Here is a 17,880-nt window from a genome sequence, read left to right as displayed (position 1 = left end):
ATCTATAAAGAGCTCCTCAAACTCAACACACGCAAAACAGATAATCATGTCAAAAAATGGGCAGAAGACATAAACAGACACTTGTCCAAAGAAGACATACAAATGGCTAACAAACACATGAAAAAATGTTCATCATCATTAGCCATCAAGAAGATTCAAATCAAAACCATATTGAGATACCACCTTACACCAGTTAGAACAGCCAAAATTAACAAGACAGTAAACAACAAGTGCTGGGGAGGATGTGGAGAAAGGGGAACCCTCTTACACTATTGGTGGGGATGTAAGTTGGGGCAGCCACTGTGGAAAACAGTATGGAGATTCCTTAAGAAATTAAAAATAGAGCTTCCCTATGACCCTGCAATGGCACTACTGGGTATTTACCCCAAAGATACAGATGTAGTGAAAAGAAGGGCCATCTGTACACCAATGTTCATAGCAGAAATGACCACAGTCACCAAACTGTGGAAAGAACCAAGATGCCCTTCAACGGACGAATGAATAAAGAAGATATGGTCCATAGATACAATGGAGTATTATGTCTCCATCAGAAAGGCAAACACCCAAATTTGTATCAACGTGGATGGGACTGGAAGAGATTATGCTGAGTGAAATAAGCCAAGCAGAGGGAGTCAATTATCATATAGTTTCACTTACTTGTGGAACATAAGTAATAAGATGGAGAACATTGGGAGAAGGAATGAGAAGTGAGTTGGGGGAAATCGGAGGGGGAGACAAACCATAAGAGACTGTGGACTCCGAGAAACAAAGTGAGGGTTTTGGAGGAGAGGGGAGTCAGGGGGTGGGGGTGGGTGAGCCTGGTGGTGGGTATTATGGAGGGCATGTATTGCATGGAGCACTGGGTGTGGTGCATAAACAATGAATTTTGGAACACTGAAAAAAATAAAATTAAATAAAATAACTCTTTCCTTTTAACTGTGAAATTTTTTCCTTTCATAATTTTCTTACTTTTAGTTATGGCCTTTTCTTTCCAGTTAAAGAATTTCCTTTGATTTTTTTTATAAAGCTGGTTTTTGTTTGGGAAATTCTATCTCTCCTTCTAAATGATAACTTTTCTGGGCAGAACATTCTTGGTTGTAGGTTTTTTCCTTTCAGCACATTGAATACATTGAATACAGTTCTGGTCTGCAAAATTTCTCCTAAGAAAACAGCTAATAACCTTATAGTGTTTCCCATATACATAACTTTTCTTTTTTTCTTGCTGCTTTAAAAAAAATCTCTTTATCAGTACTTTTTGCCTTTCAATTATTAAGTGTATGGGTGTGGACCTTCTTGGGTTCATCTTGTTAGGGTCTTATGTGCTTCCTGGATCTGAATGTTTCCTTCCCCAGATTTGGGAGGTTTTCAGCTATTATCTCTTCAAATAAGTTTTCTGCCCCCTTTCTCTCTCCTCTTTCTGGAATCCCTACAAAGCAAATGTTATTAGGTTTGATGATGTCACAGAGATCCCTTTACCTATTCTCATTTTTTGTTTTTCTTTCATCTTTTTGCTGTTCAGCTTCATGGCTTTCCATTATTCTGTCTTCCAGATAACTGTTAGTTCCTCTGCCTCCTCTAATATGCTCTTGATTTCCTTTAGTGTATTTATTTCAATTATTAAATTCTTCACTTCTGATTGATTCTTTTATATTTTATATCTTTGTTGAAGTTGAGGCTTGTAAAGCTAAGCCCCATTTATTTTCAAATCCAGGTGTTGTGGGGATTTGTCTTCCAGTTTGAGTCTCTTGTGCCAGGGTTGCCTGGTATAGATTCTGATCCTCTTGCTTCTCTGTGCTTGTGATGTTCCTCCTATTGTGTGATGGGGGGTTTGGTTCTCAATCATGTTTTCACCCCTTCTTTCACAACCTTTTTGATGTGGCCCTCTTTCTATGATTAGTCATGGGAGGTCTGTTCTGCCAGTCTTCTGTCATTTTCAGAGTTAGTCACATAGTATATTATCTCAGTGTGTCCACATGGATGAGGTGAGCTCAGGATCCTCCCATCTTCCTAAGACTTCCTGAGTTTGGCCTTTTAAAATTCCACATATAAATGATATTATACAGTATTTTTTTTCTCAGTATTATTTCACTCAGCATAATACCTTCAAGGTTCATCCAAGTTTTGCAAATGGCTGGATTTCCTTCTTTCTCATTGCTGAATATCCCTTTTTATATATTTATCACATCTTTCTCCATTCATCTATTGACAAACACTTAGCTAGTTTCCATAACTTGGCTATTAAAAATAGTGCATCAGTGAACTTGGGATACATATATCTCTCCCAGATTCTATTTTTATTTCCTCTGAATACATACCCAGAGATGACATTACTGGATCATAGGATAGCTATTTTTAATTTTTAATAAATCTCCACACTGTTTTCCATAGTGGCTGCCCCAATTTACATTTTCACCACCAGTTCACAAGTGTTTCCTTTTCTCCACATCTTTGCCAACACTTGTTATTTCTTGTCTTTCTGATGAAAGCAATTCTAACAGGCATGAGGTGATATCTCACTGTGGTTTTGATTTGCATTTCTCTGACAATTAGTGATGCTGAACACCTCTTCATGTACCTGTGGTCAAATTATATGTTCTCTTTGGGAAAATATTCAGTTCCATTGCCGACTTTTTAATTGGTTCATCTTTTCTCTATTGCATTGTATCCATTCTTTATATATTTTGAACATCAACCCTTTATCAGATACATAATTCACAAATATTCTCTTCCATTCTATAGGCTGCTTTCTCATTTGTTGACTATTTATTTTGCTGTGGAGTAGCTTTTTAGTTTGATGTAGTCCCACTTAATGACTGTTCTTGTTGCTTGTGCTTTTGATGTTAATATCCAGAAGATCTTTACAAAGAGTAATGTCAAGGAGCTTTTTCCCTATGTTTTCTCCTAGAAGTTTCACAGTTTCAAGTCTTGTATTTAATATACTTAAGTTTCTAATCCATTTCAAGTTAATTTTTATGAGTGGTGTAATATAGGGATTCAATTAGATTCTGCTACTTATTATGTCACCAGTAGAAAAAATAGTAATATTATATCCCCCAAATCAGTCACCAATAGTATTTAAACAATCTTAGAGAAGTTTTATTACTAATTCTTAGATATGGCTAAAGATAAGCCTTCTATTCAGCTTTTAATCTTTGAGAACAATCTACAATAAAAGATATATTTGTAATCCTTTTTTTTTAAAGATTTTATTTATTTGAGAGAGAAAGTGATCACAAGCAGGGGAGAAGAAGTAGAAGGAGAATCAGACAGCCCACTGAGCAGGGAGTCTGATGTGGGACTCCATCACAGGACTCTTGGATCATGACCTGAGCTGAAGGCAGATGCTTAACTGACTGAGCCACCCAGCTGTCCTGTAATCAGTTTGTTGGTTTTTTTTTTTTTTAAGATTTTATTTATTTATTTGACAGAGAGATAAAGATCACAAGTAGGCAGAGAGGCAGGCAGAGCGGGTGGGGGGGGGGGGGCAGGCTCCCCGATGAGCAGAGAGCCTGATGCGGGGCTTGATCCCAGGACCCTGAGATCATTACCTGAGCCGAAGGCAGAGGCTTAACCCACTGAGCCACCCAGGCGCCCCTGTAATCAGTTTTAATATTATTTCTAGTCAGTGCTAACAAGCAATAAAACCCTCAAAATACTTAGAGAAATAAATATTACTTTATAACCAGTCTATAAACAATAAAAGTTGACTGCTCTTGTAATATGATAACAAAATAATAAAATAACACTATAGAAAAATATTACTTTAAAAACTAAAAAATCATACAAATTGAAATAATAAATCCAAGTTTCAGGCTGATTTATTCAATATTCTGTCAACTAGAAATCTTATTGCAATAAATGCAAGTGAAATCTGACCCAAATGCCTGAATTTGAACAGACTCCATAGTCCCCACAATTCTGTCCTCACTTTAGACACCAGCTACTAGTCTGGAGTCCCAGGCCATCCCAAATTCTAATCAACTGGTTATAAATTCAAAGGTTCCCCAGACCCCCTGGTTGATAATTTGCTAGAAAAATACAGAACTAAGAAAAACACTATACTTAGTTACATTTTTAATATAAATGATACAGTTTAGGACAGGGAGATAAAGAGATCCATATGATGAAGTCTGGGAAAGTCCCAAACACGGAGCTTCTGGGTCCTGTCCCCAGGGAATCCAGACTCATTACTCTTCTAGTCATTGATGTGCTCACCAACCAGGAAGCTCAAATAGAGCTTCCAATTAAAGTGTCCAAAGTTTTTATTTGGGTTTCCTTACAGAAGATGCCTATTGAATCATTAGCCATGTGATAAACTGAATCCCCAGCTCCTATTCCCTAACCCTGGAGGTTGGACTGATAACTAGCCCAAAGCTCCAACTCTCTAATCACACAGATGGTCTTTCAAGCTTGGCCACTCCCATCCTTAAACTATCTAGGAGCTTACCATAAGCCATCTCATTAGCATAAACTCAGGTTGTGGTCCAAGGGCCCAAACTTAAATAAAAGAGACACTCCTATCACTTGGGAAATTCTAAGGTTTTAGAGATTCCCTTCTAGGAACGTAGGACAAAGACCAGACAAATTCTTTATTATAGAATACCTATTAACCACATTTTTAAAAAAGATTTTATTTATTTATTTGACAGAGAGAGAGAGATCACAAGAAGGCAGAGAGGCAGGCAGAGAGGAGGAAGCATGCTCCCTGCTGAGCAGAGAGCCCGATGTGGGCTCAATCCCAGGACCCCGAGATCATGACCTGAACCGAAGGCAGAGACTTGATCCACTGAGCTACCCAGGCACCCCTATTAATCACATTTTTGCACATACTAAACACAATGATACTGTGTTAATAATAATTACATTGATATTTAAAGATTCTGAAGAACCCTTGACCAAAAATTAGATTTTATTCTATTTTATTTTAAGTATTTTACCAATTATATATGTATTTTTATATGTATATAAGATCCTTTATTATGGATGTTCCCTGAATAAGGATACATTGTAGTCTTAACCTCTAGCACCTCAGAATGTGGCTTTATTTAGAAAGAGGATCATTGCAGATGTGATTAGTTAAGTTGAAATGAAGTCATACTGTAGTAAGATGGGCTCCCAATTTAATATGATTGGTATCTTTATAAGACAGCCATGTGAAGACAGAGACACACATGATCATGAAAGGCCAGAAAATGGAGTTATGCAGCTGAGGGCCCAAAACACCAAGATGATTGGCAAACTACCAGAAACTAGTTAGAAACAAAGAAGGATTGCCCTACAGGTTTCAGAGAGAGCATGGTCCTGCCAACACCTTGATTTTGCACTTCTAGCCTCTAGAACTGTGAAACAATAAATTTTTGTTGTTTTAAGCCACTTGATTTATAATATTTTGTTACAGGAGCCCTAAGAAATTAATTTAGTCCTCAAATTCTTACCATATATTACCCCCCCGCCACTCCATCCTTGTTTGCTTTGAAACCCAAGAAAAGTCTAGGGACCAACAACTTCCCCAGCTCTCCATCCTAATAAACTGTATTGCTCTCAACATTTCAGAAAGATGAAAAACATTTTCTTTTCACATAAAGAGCTGTGGAAAATCCTACATGTGCTAATTTTGTTTTAACTAAACCATTTGATATAAATAGGTCCCTTTCCCCAATATTCTAGATAACAAAAATTTCACTATACCTCACCTATATGTAGAATAAGACCCGATAATTAGCTTTTTCAACTATAATATAAATGCCTGGCATTAAGTGTTTTTTTGTTTGTTTGTTTGTTTGTTTGTTTGCCAAGGCATCTACTTCAAACACATCCAGTCTGAATAAACACACTGCCAGTTACATGAGTAAATAGAGCCAAGTTTCCCCACCATGAACTTCCCCCCCTCTTTTTTTAAGAAGGCTCTTATAGACCTAGATAACTACATTTGAGGACTGCCTGTTTTTCCCTTCACATGCTTCAATTCCCACTCTTGTGTTTTAAATTCACCATTGAAGAATGTACCTGTGAAACCCTACCTTTTACTCCAATAAAAGCAAAACACCAGGCCTCCTCACTAGCTCCTTCTCACTCTCTCTCTCTTTTCCTTTCAACCTCACTATGTGGTCCCAGGCATGTCATGTAACCTCCAGGACTTGTGAGTAATAAGTTTTTCTTTTCAAAGTTCCCTGATGGTTGATAGTAGGGTGTGTCTTTCAATCATAATGAGAACCACAAGGTCTGATCCAACCACAACATTGACTTTGGTTGGGGAAGTATCTGTAAGGGTTTACTATAAGTAATATAGGCCCAGGTGAGTGTCCCCAGGCATTTCTAGTCAATAACATCACTATAGATAGACTGAGACAAACCCAAAACACCATCTTGCTAGAAATATTAACACAGGTTAGAATAAGTAAAATCCCTCCTTTGACAAAATACAAGCTATTACATTTCCACCAAAATAATAATAATAATTATGCACAAAATGTCAACTCCCTTCATTAAACCCTTCTCCTCCAATATAGTCCACAAAGCTCAATTAAATAAATACTAAACAGCACTATAAAACCCATTAAGAAATTTTAAAATACCAAATTCAAATCAGGTATGAAGAGAACTTACAGCAGCAATAATCTATATTTTAAACTTCTCCAAACACTAACACTGGACAAAGATACCACAAGAAATTACAAACCAATATCTCTTATCACTATAAATGCAAAATTCCTCAACAAAATACTAGCAAACTAAATCCAATTCACATTAAAGAATTACATACTCTGACCAAATGGGATTTAGCCTAGGAATGCAAGGATGGTTCAACATAAGAAAAACAATCAACATAATACATTAATAGAGCAATAGGAAAAAGAATACATGATTATTTCAAAAGATGCAGGAAAAAATTTGACAAATTCAAATACCCTTTTGTGATATAAACACTCAATAAACTAAGAATAAAAGATAAGTTGCTTAACAAGGAAACAGGGATTTTTTGGAAACCCCCAGCTAATACCATACCCCAGGTGAAAAGCTGAAAACTTTCCCCTAAGATCAGAAGCAAGACAGAGAGGCTCATTTTCACCAGTTCTACTCAGAATTCCACTAGAAGTCTTAGCCAGAGCAATTGGGAAAATCAAAAGTAATAAAAGCCATCCAAACTGGGAAGAAAGACATAAACTACCTCTATCACAGATTATATGATTCTACATATAGAAAATCCTGAAGGATCCACAAAAAATCTACCATAACTAATAAATTAATTCAGCAAAGCTTCAGGGAATAAGATCAACATACAAAAATCTGTTGTGTTCTGTATAGAAGCAATGAACTATTCGAAAAAGAAATTTAAAAAACAGTTCTATTTATAAAAGAAATTTAAAAGAAGAAAATACTTTGGCAAAATTTAACCAAGGAAGTAAAAGACTTGTACATTGAAAATTATAAAACATTTCTGAAAGAAATGAAAGGAGACTTAAATAAATGGACAAGCATCCCATATTCATAGATTAGAACGTTAACGTTGCTAAAATGGCAATACTCCTTAAAAAAAATCCACAGATTCAATGCAATCTCTATCAAAATTCCAAAGGCTCTTTTGCAGAAATGGGAAAGGTTAGCCTCGAATTCATAGAACTGCAAAGGGCCCTGAATAGCCAAAACAATACTGAAAAAGAAAAAACATAGCTAGAGGGCTCACACTTTCTAATTTTAAAACTTACCACAAAACTACAGTAATAAAAACTGTGGTGTTGTTATAAGGCTAGCTATATAGACAAAAAGAATAGAATTGAATGTCCAGAAGCAAACCCTAACATATATGGCCAATTGAATTTCAACAAGGGTATCAAGACCATTCAACTAGGAAAGAATGTCTTTTCAAGAAATGGGGTGTGGTAATTGGATAACCGCATGCACTTGATCTTAACCAAAAGTCTGAGAAGTGATGGATAGCCACATGCAAAAGAATTAAGTAGGTCTATTCCCTCACTCTCTATAGAAAATTAAGTACAAATGCATCAAAAACCTAAATCTAAAAACCAAAACTATAAAACTATTTGAAGAAAACATAAGGGCAAATCTTTATGATCTCAGATTTGGTGATGGATTCTTAGATTTGATGCCTCTCTCCAAAAATCAATAAAAATATAGATAAATTGACTTTATACAAATTAAAAACTGTGAATCAAAGGACATTATCAAACAAATGAAGACAAACTACAAAAGAAGAGAAAATATTTGAAAATCACATATTTGATGAGAGATTAACGTCCAGAATACATAAAGAACTCTTAAACTCAACAATAAAAAAGACAAACAAGTCAAATAAAAAAATAGGCAGAGGATACAAATACACATTTTTCCAAATCTACAAATGGCCAACAATTTGTTGAACAAAAAAATTTCAACTGAGTGAATTTAAGGACCAAATTGACTTTATTCAATGATTCATGAATCAGGCAGCATATAGAAAGGAATTCCAACAGGCTACAGAAAGAGAAAGGTTTTTAAAGATAGAACAAGGAAGTCATAAACAACAAGAAAGATTTATTTCAGACAAATTCACCTCCTTTTGGGGGACAAAAAGATCTTACTAGGTGGATTCCAGCACCAACCAGGAAATTCCAGACTAATCAGTTAAGATTACATTCCTGGGAAGAACTGAAACTACATTTAAGTTAGGTATCAAGCCCTGGTTTAATGTTGTGGGCCTAGTACAGGTGACTCTATTTGGGCCCTGCAGTTTTCTTTTTAACAAAGCATACTAAAATATGTTTAACAGCATCGTTCATTAATGAAATACAAAGATGGCAATTTTAAAAAGAAAAAGAAAATAACAAACCATGGGAGAGGATACAGAGAAATAGGAATCTTGCATCACTGATGATAATGTAAAATGGTATAGCTACTGTGGAAAACAACTGGCTTTCCTCAAGAAGTTAAACATAGATTTAACAAATGACCCCCAACATATATATATAGATATACATATCTATACATATCGAAAAGAACTGAAAACAAGGACTCAAGCAAATGCTTATTCACAAATATTCATAGCAACGTTATTCACAATAGATGAAAGGTGGAAATAATCCAAATGTTTACCAACTGATAAATGTGTAAACAAATTGTGATATATACATTCAATTGAATATGATTAGCCATAAAAAGGAATGAAGTACTGATAGAAGATACAACTTCAATGAACCTTGAAAACATGCTAATTGAAAGAAGCCAAACACAAAAGGTCATATTTTATGATTCCTTTTTATGAAATATGCAGAATAGGCAAATCCATAAAGAAAAGAAGCAGATCAGAGTTTGCAAGAGGTTAAGGGTAGAAGGAAATGGGAAATGTTTATTAGATGTGCACAGGGGTTCTTTTCAAGCAACGAAAAAATTTTTAAACTACAGACAGGTGTTGATTTATACTGTAACTACACAAAATGTACTTCTTTGTACACTTCAAAATGGCTAATGTGTGAATTTCACTTCAATAAAAAGAATAAAAAGGAACAAAAATAAAATAAAATAAAAACTTTTCCAAATAGTAGGATTGGAATGATCCAAAATTTGGGCCAGTTAGAAATGCTAGGCCTCCAAGAACAGTTCAAAATAGAGTTGCAATCTATTTGGAGTTGCACCCTATTTTTTGAAGTAGATGCTATGCAAGTATGGATGGATAGATGGATGTGTATATCCAGGAATAATAAAATTCTCTGCAAAGATATTATAGTTTTTCCCAGCCATTTTCAATTTCACACCCAAAATGCCTTCTCATTTTAACTACCTACTTTCCTCCATCAAAAAAGTCATTGAATATAATTTTTCAAACTATATAATATCCCTCCACTCTGCTAAGAATCACTATTACAAATAGAAAACTACCATTATGCCATTAAAATGTTATTTGATCTTCTTAATTTAGCTCATGCTTTTTCTACAGAAATGTGCTGCATAAAATAGAAATTCCTCATATAAATAAAAACTTACACCACAGAGAATTGCTAATTCCTCTGATCAAAAAAAGACCAGTTATCTAAATATAGATCTTATAATATAAATCAATATTTCAGTAATATCAACATAAAGATTTCATTTTTTATGCTATAAGCTAGGAAATTACTGTAATATCAAATCAGGTGCTTTTCTTTCTTTGCTACAAAGTTTCCGGTTCTCTCCCACAACTGCCCAGGTTTTACCTTTGTTTTTGTTAGCATCTGAATAAGAAAATCCTGGTGCTTGTCCTGTTTTTCGTCCAAAAAGACCCCAGAGATTTGGACCAACCTTGTGTTTTCCACCTTTTTCCACTGTGTGGCACTGAGCACATTTTTGAATAAAGATCTTCTTGCCTGCTTCAGCATCTCCCATTTTGTTCTGTAACAAAACATTAAACCACAGTCCAAAAAAAAATCTCAGATTTGCAAAGCTGGAAAAAAAAAATGCCAACACTTTGAAATGAATACTAATGATATTAAACAAAAACGTAGTTAAAGTATGCATCCTTTTAAAGCCTGAGTGCTCAAAAACACAAGCAGATTATAGCATCCAATTTTATAAAGACTTAATCATCTCATTTATCAGATTTAATTTAAATTTTGATTTATAGATACTTCAGAAACTTATGGTATAAGCCTAATTTTACTTCAGCCTTCAAACAACTATAGTAATTCATCTAGGTCAATTATATTCCACTTTTTTCTTCCCACTTACAGAAAGCACATGTGCAAAAAATAATGCAAGGTTTCGAAGTCTAATTTGGTATCCCCTTGTTTAATAATAAGAATAGAACAAAATGCAAAAGGCACTTAAATTTGATGTTTTTGTAAGTTCTCATATGCCTGCAATAATAGCCTATAAAATTAAATATCAAACAAAAGAATGAGGCCACAGCAGGTTATATGTAACACGTAATTTCTCATTTACTTTATGCTCTCATCTATAAACACATCTAGCAGATTAGATTAAACAGTATCTCAAAGCAATTGAATACCATTATTGAGTTCAGTCAGCAGTAATACGTGTTTAACACTAATGTAGTGGAAAATACAGTGCTAAGCAGGGAAGATTTTATGATACAGTGATATATAAAATAAAATCTGTACAAAGATATTTTAGCTAATATACCAAAAATTTTGTTGCATAACTAAGTGTCTCCTTCATCTAAAATTATGTAAAAACTAAAATAATTTCAACGTTTTTAAAAAATGTAGTTTGAGGGCACCTGGGTGGCTCAGTTGGTTAGGCAACTGCCTTAGGCTCAGGTCACGGTCCTGGAGTCCCAGGACTCCATGGGGAGTGTGCTTCTCCCTCTGACCTTCTCGCCTCTCATGCTCTCTCTCACTGTCTCTCTCTCAAATAAATAAATAAAATCTTTAAAAAAAAATGTAGTTTGAAATGCCAACAAATATAGTACTTAAGTTTTGTTTACCTGCTCTTTTTTTTTTTAAGATTTTATTTCTTTATTTGTAAGAGAGAGAGACAAACAGACCGTGTGCAAGAGCAGGGGGAGTGACAGGCAGAGGCAGAAGGAGAAGCAAGCTCCCTACCAAGCAAGGAGTGCAATGCGGGACTCAATCCCAGCACCCCTGGATCATGACCCGAGCCAAAAGAAGGCAGACACTTAACTGACTGAGCTGCCCAGGCATCCCCTGCTCTTTTTATTTGAAAAATTAGATCATGGGCAGTAGGTGTTGGGATGGATTTCAATATGAGATTGTATTACTATTAGGGAAATCATGAAAATAACCTAATTCCCTGACAGTACAGTTTGAAGCACATTTTTGCCTTTATAACTCTACTGAGAAATAAAAAATGTTTGGTTTATTCTGGTAATATTGAAAAATACAATGTGTCTTAACTGAAGTTAGCTATTACTCAGAGAGGTCAGTACTTCCTATACAGTAACCTGCAATATTAGTATCTCTCTAATTTCTTCTCTTTTTTAAAAGATTTTATTTATTTTTTTAATTGAGAGATCGAGCACCCAAGTATGAGCCATGGGAAAAGGGATAGAGAAAGGGAGAAGCAGACTCCCCACTGAGCAGGGAGCCCAAAGCAGGGCTCAATCCCAGGCCCATGGGATCATGACCTGAGCTGAAGGCAGACACACCTAACTGACTGAGCTACTAAGGGGCTCTGGTATCTCCCTAATTTCTTTGAATTTATGTGAAAACCCAAAATAGTGTCAATAATCCACTTAAAGGGAAGACAGAAATTTTCTCTGGGCAGACTAACAACTAAGCTATTAATCAATGTTTCAGGTCTGATAAAAAGCAGAGTAAAAAAACTCATTTATCCAGAAGATGCTTACTTTTAAATTCCAAACTTCACTCAAAACACTGCATTCAATTTCTATTTAAAAGAATTCTGTCAGTTCACGTATAGATACAGAATTCACTGAACCTTTGAACAGGGGCCATTAAGAAACTTTAGTCACAAATACAAATTTTTGGACTTTAGCAAAATGCATTCACAATAATCATAAATTCCATACTATACAAATAGAAAATGTCATCTAAGTACTGCTAAAGAATCATTTCCAATTTTTATATAAAGCAAAAAAATCAGATTGATTCTAATACCTATTAAATGTTACAGATAATTCAAGAAACCAGACATTTGTTTAAAAGAAAAAAATCCTCTTTCCTCAAATAGATTTCACATACAATTCTCTTAGAAATTAGACAATTTCTGGACAATTAGAAAATGTCCATTGTCATTGTTCAAACTACCAATATTTACCATGTGAAGACACTGACTGCTGCCATCTTTAATCACAGTTATTAAGTACATATGACCATCTGCAAAGTGCACTAAAACCAGTAAATTCAGCAGTGATAGCAAGGGAGGGGGGCAGGAAGACTAGGAAGGATAGCAAGCGAGTCAATTTTATCCTATAATCATGTGGCACTCTAATAATATTTCGTTATTAAGAAGAAATATAAACCTCTTCAACCTTAGCCACAACAACTTCTAGCTAGACATGTCTCCAAAGGGAAGTGAAACAAAGGCAAAAGGAACTATTGGGACTTCAACAAGATAAAAAGCTTTTGCAAAGTCAACAAAACCAAAAGACAACCTATAGAATGGGAGAAGATATTTGCAAATGACATATCAGATAAAGGGCTAGTATCCCAAATCTATAAAGAACTTATCAAACTCAACACCCAAAGAACAAATAATCCAATCAAGAAATGGTCAGAAGACATGAACAGACCTTTCTCCAAAGAAGACATATGAACAGACATATGGAAAAATGTTCAACATCACTTGGCATCAGGGAAATATAAATCAAAACCACAATGATATACCACCTCACACCAGTCAGAATGGGTAAAATTAATAAGTCAGGAAGCAACAAATGTTGGTGAGGTTATAGACAAAGGGGAACCCTCTTACACTGCTGGTGGGAATGCAAGCTGGTACAGCCACTCTGGAAAACAGTATGGAGATTCCTAATAAAGTTAAAAATAGAGCTACCCTACAATCCAGAAAGTACACTACAGAGTATTTACCCCAAAGATACAAATGATCTGAAGGGGCACATGCACCCCAATGTTTATAGCAGCAATGTCCACAATAGCCAAACTATGAGAAAAGTCCAGATGTCCATCAATAGATAAATGGATAAAGAAAATGTGAGATATATAGAGATATATAATGGAATGCTACTCAGCCATCAAAAAATAAAATATTGCCATTTGCAATGACATGGATGGAACCAGAGACTATTATGCTGAGTGAAATAAGTCAGAGGAAGACAATTATCATATGATCTCACTGATATGTGGAATTTAAGAAACAAAACAGAGGATCATAGGGGAAGAGAGGAAAAAAATAAGATGAAACCAGAGAGGGTTACAAACCATAAGGGACTCTTAATCATAGGAAACAAATGAGGGTTGCTGGAGGAGGGCATTAGAGGGATGGGGTAACTGGGTGATGGACATTAGGGAGGGCATGTGATGCAATGAGCACTGGGTAGTATGTAAGACTGATGAATCACAGGCCTGTACCTCTAGAAAAAAAAAATTAATAGAAGAAAAAAAAGATGAGAATAGTACATAATAAAGGTATTGTTTCATGAAAAAAGAAGAAATGTAATGTTGTACACCTAAAATTTGTATAATGTTACATGCTAGTTTTATCCCAATAAATAAAAATTTTCTTAAAAAAGATTTTTGCTGGGGCACCTGGGTGGCTCAGTGGGTTAAAGCCTCTGCCTTCAGCTCAGGTCATGATCCCAGGGTCCTGGGATTGAGCCCCACATCGGGCTCTCTGCTCCGTAGGGAGCCTGCTTCCTCCTCTTCTCTCTCTCTGCCTGCCTCTCTGCCTACTTGTGATCTCTGTCTGTCAAATAAATAAACAAATAAATAAATATTTTAAAAAAAAAGATTTTTGCCTATTTCTCACTGAACTAGGCAAAGATATGACACCTGGTATGAGAATGATCACTCTTCCAAGAATGGAGTAATTCTAATGATAAACAGGATAAGAGTAGCGAACACTTACGCATGCTTCTGTGGGCCAGACATAGTTAAGCACTTTATATATTAGTAATGCATTTATTCCTCAGACCAGCCATGTGAGATAGATACCGTTAATATCTCTGTCTTTACAGCTGAGGGAAATGAGGCACACAAGTTAAGCGGCTTAAAGTCACAAGCTGATGAGAAGTGGAGAGAGATGGTGAAAAGTAAGAGGAAGAACAATTTTCAATCTCTTAATTTTAACAATTCCCTTTTAGGAACAAACTAAGTAACCTTGGGTTGAACAGAATGTTTGACACACTGCACATGCTTAAAGAGAAGTAAGTAAAATGCTCTTCAGTGTTGGGATGTACCACTGCCACCTCCAATTTTGCCCGTAAAAAAGAGGGATGTGGTAAGAACAATCAAGGCACCAATAAAGCTTTCAAGATTTACAAAACCCACATAACTGGAAGCAATAAAAATGGGAGGAAGAACTCACTGGAATAACTGGAGGATGAATACTACACAGACTAAAAGATAAAGTGGGATTCTGCTGTTGCAGCGGAAGAAGTACGGGAAGTGGAATGCATCAGAACGATGTGACCGTGGTAAATGTCTATGAACCCCCTCCATCTCCCCACCACCCAAACACAGATGTCCACGGCCTTTCCCTCTTCGAATCTGCTGTGCCTGAATCCCTAAACTAGAGTAAGAATCCAGCTTTCCAAACTGCCAGTCTCGCAGTCCACCACTCCCACTTGGAGGCTGATTTCTGCCCACCGTGGGCAGAAGGCTCTGCCCCGAAATCAGTTCCACACAGAAATCATAAAAGCCGCAGGCAGGCCCCTCACCAGAAATAGTTTTATGCCGCACTTAGGGACACGTAGACCCCCAACAGGCTAGGGCTAAAAGGAGCCTGTTAGATACTCCTTTCTGAGTAAAGCCCAGCCCAAACAGTTCTGGCCCATAATCAATGCTTAGATCACTACTTCCCAGCCAATCCCATACCTACCAGAGGGTCAGCAGCTCCGCCCACCACCTCCCCAGAGAACCCTTAAGAAGTCACTCGGGCCTCTGCCAGGCCAGAGACTGAGCTGCAAGTTTGGTGTTGGCGATCCCAGAGCAATGCCTCAAACACCTGCACTGGAAGCCCAGCCCAGCATGTGCTTCCGGTGGACGCCAGCCAATAGCAGGCCAGGCTCCATCCGCACCGCTGATTGGCTCCCAGATCCCGCAAGTTGGCAATTCTCGCAGGAGTTTGAAGACGGACTTGCTGGGCAGTTGCAGGCTGAATGGAAACGTGACTAAGTGACTTTGAACACAGCAGTCCCAGGAGCATCTTTTATTTGTTTAGCTTTTGCCTAACCAAAGAGCTAAATTATCTATGCATATTGACCGCGTGTCCCATTTCTTGCTTGAAGCAGGAACTCAACGTTTTATGAATGGTCCATTAGCATGTGATTTTAGGAATCATGTCATGTCAACAAAATAATAAAATAAATAGGATGGGTAAGGCACTGTGCCAAGCAACTTGGACAAACACTGAACTGCAGCTCCAATTTTCTGAGTTACAATTCAGTTGGGACAAGATTTAAATACATTGGGGCACCTGGGTGGCTCAGTGGGTTAGGCCTCTGCATTCAGCTCAGGTCATGATCCCAGGGTCCTGAGATTCAGCCCCCAATCAGGCTCTCTGCTCAGCAGGGAGCCTGCTTCCTCCGTCTCTCTGCCTGCCTCTCTGCCTATTTGTGATCTCTCTCTGTCAAATAAATAAGTAAAATCTTTAAAAAAAAAAAAAAAAAAAAAGGTTAAATCATTATGGGGTGCCTGGGTGGCTCAGGTCATGATGCCAAGGTCCTGGGATGGAGCTCTGCATCGGCTCCCTGCTCAGTGGGAAGTCTGCTTCTCCCTCTCATACTCCCCCTGCTTGTTTCTTCTCTCATTGTGTCTCTCTCTGTCAAATAAATACATAAATTTTTTTTAAAAAGTTAAATGATTATAAATGAGCTACATTAGAAAAAAATACAATAATATAAGAACTGACAGCAAGGTTGCAAGCTGCTTGCTAATTGCCAAAAAAAAAAAAAAAAAAAAAAAAAAAAAAAAAAAAAAAAAAAAGCCCAATGAAGTATGACTAGAAACAAAAAGAATTAGAACCTTAGGAGTAAGAAGGGAGATGTGGAGGGAAGGACTGAAAAAGCTACAAGAAGATGAGAGTTTTAAAGACAGGTCAAACTTATATTTGTATTTAGGAAACCATGAGAAAGGAAATTTGTTTAGCTGAGGTTACATAATTACTTCAGTGAGACATATGTGGTAAGGAGACAGAGAAATAGGAATATTAAAAAAAAATTAATTGCTCAACAAAGTACTTGTAATAGTGACAATTTTGTGTGTTAGGTAAGTGGGAAGTTTACCACAATTAATTTCTCCAGAGGTCTGTCCCATATACTTTTATGATTGAAATTATTGAATTGTTCTGCATGGGCACTGTCTACTAGACAAAAGTAACTTTGAGTACTTGAAGTGTAGCTAATACAACTGAGAAATTTTTGTTTTTATTATTTTTATTATTTTATAGTTAATTTTAATTAATTTTTATTTTAATTTAAATAGCCACAATTACGAGATGATTGAATGAAGCTATTCTAAGAGATACCTATGAATCTGTTCTATGATTAACATATTTAAAAGACATACGTCGGGACGCCTGGGTGGCTCAGTGGGTTAAAGCCTCTGCCTTCAGCTCAGGTCATGATCCCAGGGTCCTGGGATAGAGCCCCACGTCCCGTGCTCTCTGCTCAGCAGGTAGCCTGTTTCCTCCTCTCTCTCTACCTACCTCTCTGCCTACCTGTGATCTCTCTCTGTCAAATAAATAAATAAATAGAATCTTAAAAAAATGAAAATAAAAGACATATGTCATCAAGTTGAATGAAAAGGGGGGGTGCCTGGGTGGCTCAGTTGGTTAACAGCTGCCTTTGGCTCAGGCCATGATCCCAAAGTCTTGGAACAGAGCTCCAAGTTGGGATCCCTGTTCAGCGGGGAGCCTATTTGTCCCTCTACCTCTGCTACTCCTCCTGCTTGTGCTCTCTCTCTCTCTCAAATAAATAAATAAAATCTTAAAAAATAAAGTTGAATGAAAAGGACCAGGTTTTGGGGGGGGGAGCAAGAATCAGATGTTAAATATTATTCTCAAACTCAAACAAAAACATGTAAACTCAAGAAAAGGAAGGAGACTACCATTTCTCTAGTGCCTACACATGCCAGTGTAGGTGCATTGAATACATTCACAGCAGCTCGTAGCCTTACAGCTGGGAAAAATGGACATTCTGGACCTTATTCATACAGAACAATCTGAAAATTACTAATTGATTACTGGTAAATATCAGTGGTAAAGCCTATTTAAAAATTTCAAATAAGG

General features: G+C 36.6%; 1 protein-coding gene across 3 annotated transcripts in view; it reads right to left on the bottom strand.

Moving 5' to 3' along the window:
* The window catches only part of PDE11A (phosphodiesterase 11A), a 427,278-nt gene extending 411,670 nt beyond the window's left edge, over positions 1–15,608 (bottom strand). Inside the window, exons 1-3 of one of the 3 annotated variants that reach the window (XM_045066808.1) lie at positions 15,472–15,608; positions 14,959–15,012; positions 10,188–10,362 (exon numbers count right to left, since the gene is read on the bottom strand). In XM_045066808.1, the coding sequence (XP_044922743.1) occupies positions 10,188–10,356 (169 nt within the window). In that variant the 5' untranslated portion in view covers positions 10,357–10,362; positions 14,959–15,012; positions 15,472–15,608. Of the gene's footprint in view, positions 1–10,187; positions 10,363–14,958; positions 15,013–15,471 lie in introns of those variants that run through there. The other 2 variants (XM_004768994.2, XM_045066809.1) reach the window with 2 other exon arrangements.
* Between the last annotated feature and the right edge of the window lie 2,272 nt (positions 15,609–17,880).

This window comes from Mustela putorius, unplaced genomic scaffold (assembly GCF_011764305.1).
Source record: "Mustela putorius furo isolate JIRA1106 unplaced genomic scaffold, ASM1176430v1.1 tig00003869_pilon_pilon_pilon, whole genome shotgun sequence".
Classification (NCBI taxonomy): domain Eukaryota; kingdom Metazoa; phylum Chordata; class Mammalia; order Carnivora; family Mustelidae; genus Mustela; species Mustela putorius.
The sequence above is the reverse complement of the archived record's forward strand: the minus strand, read 5'-3'. Positions and strand labels throughout refer to the sequence as shown.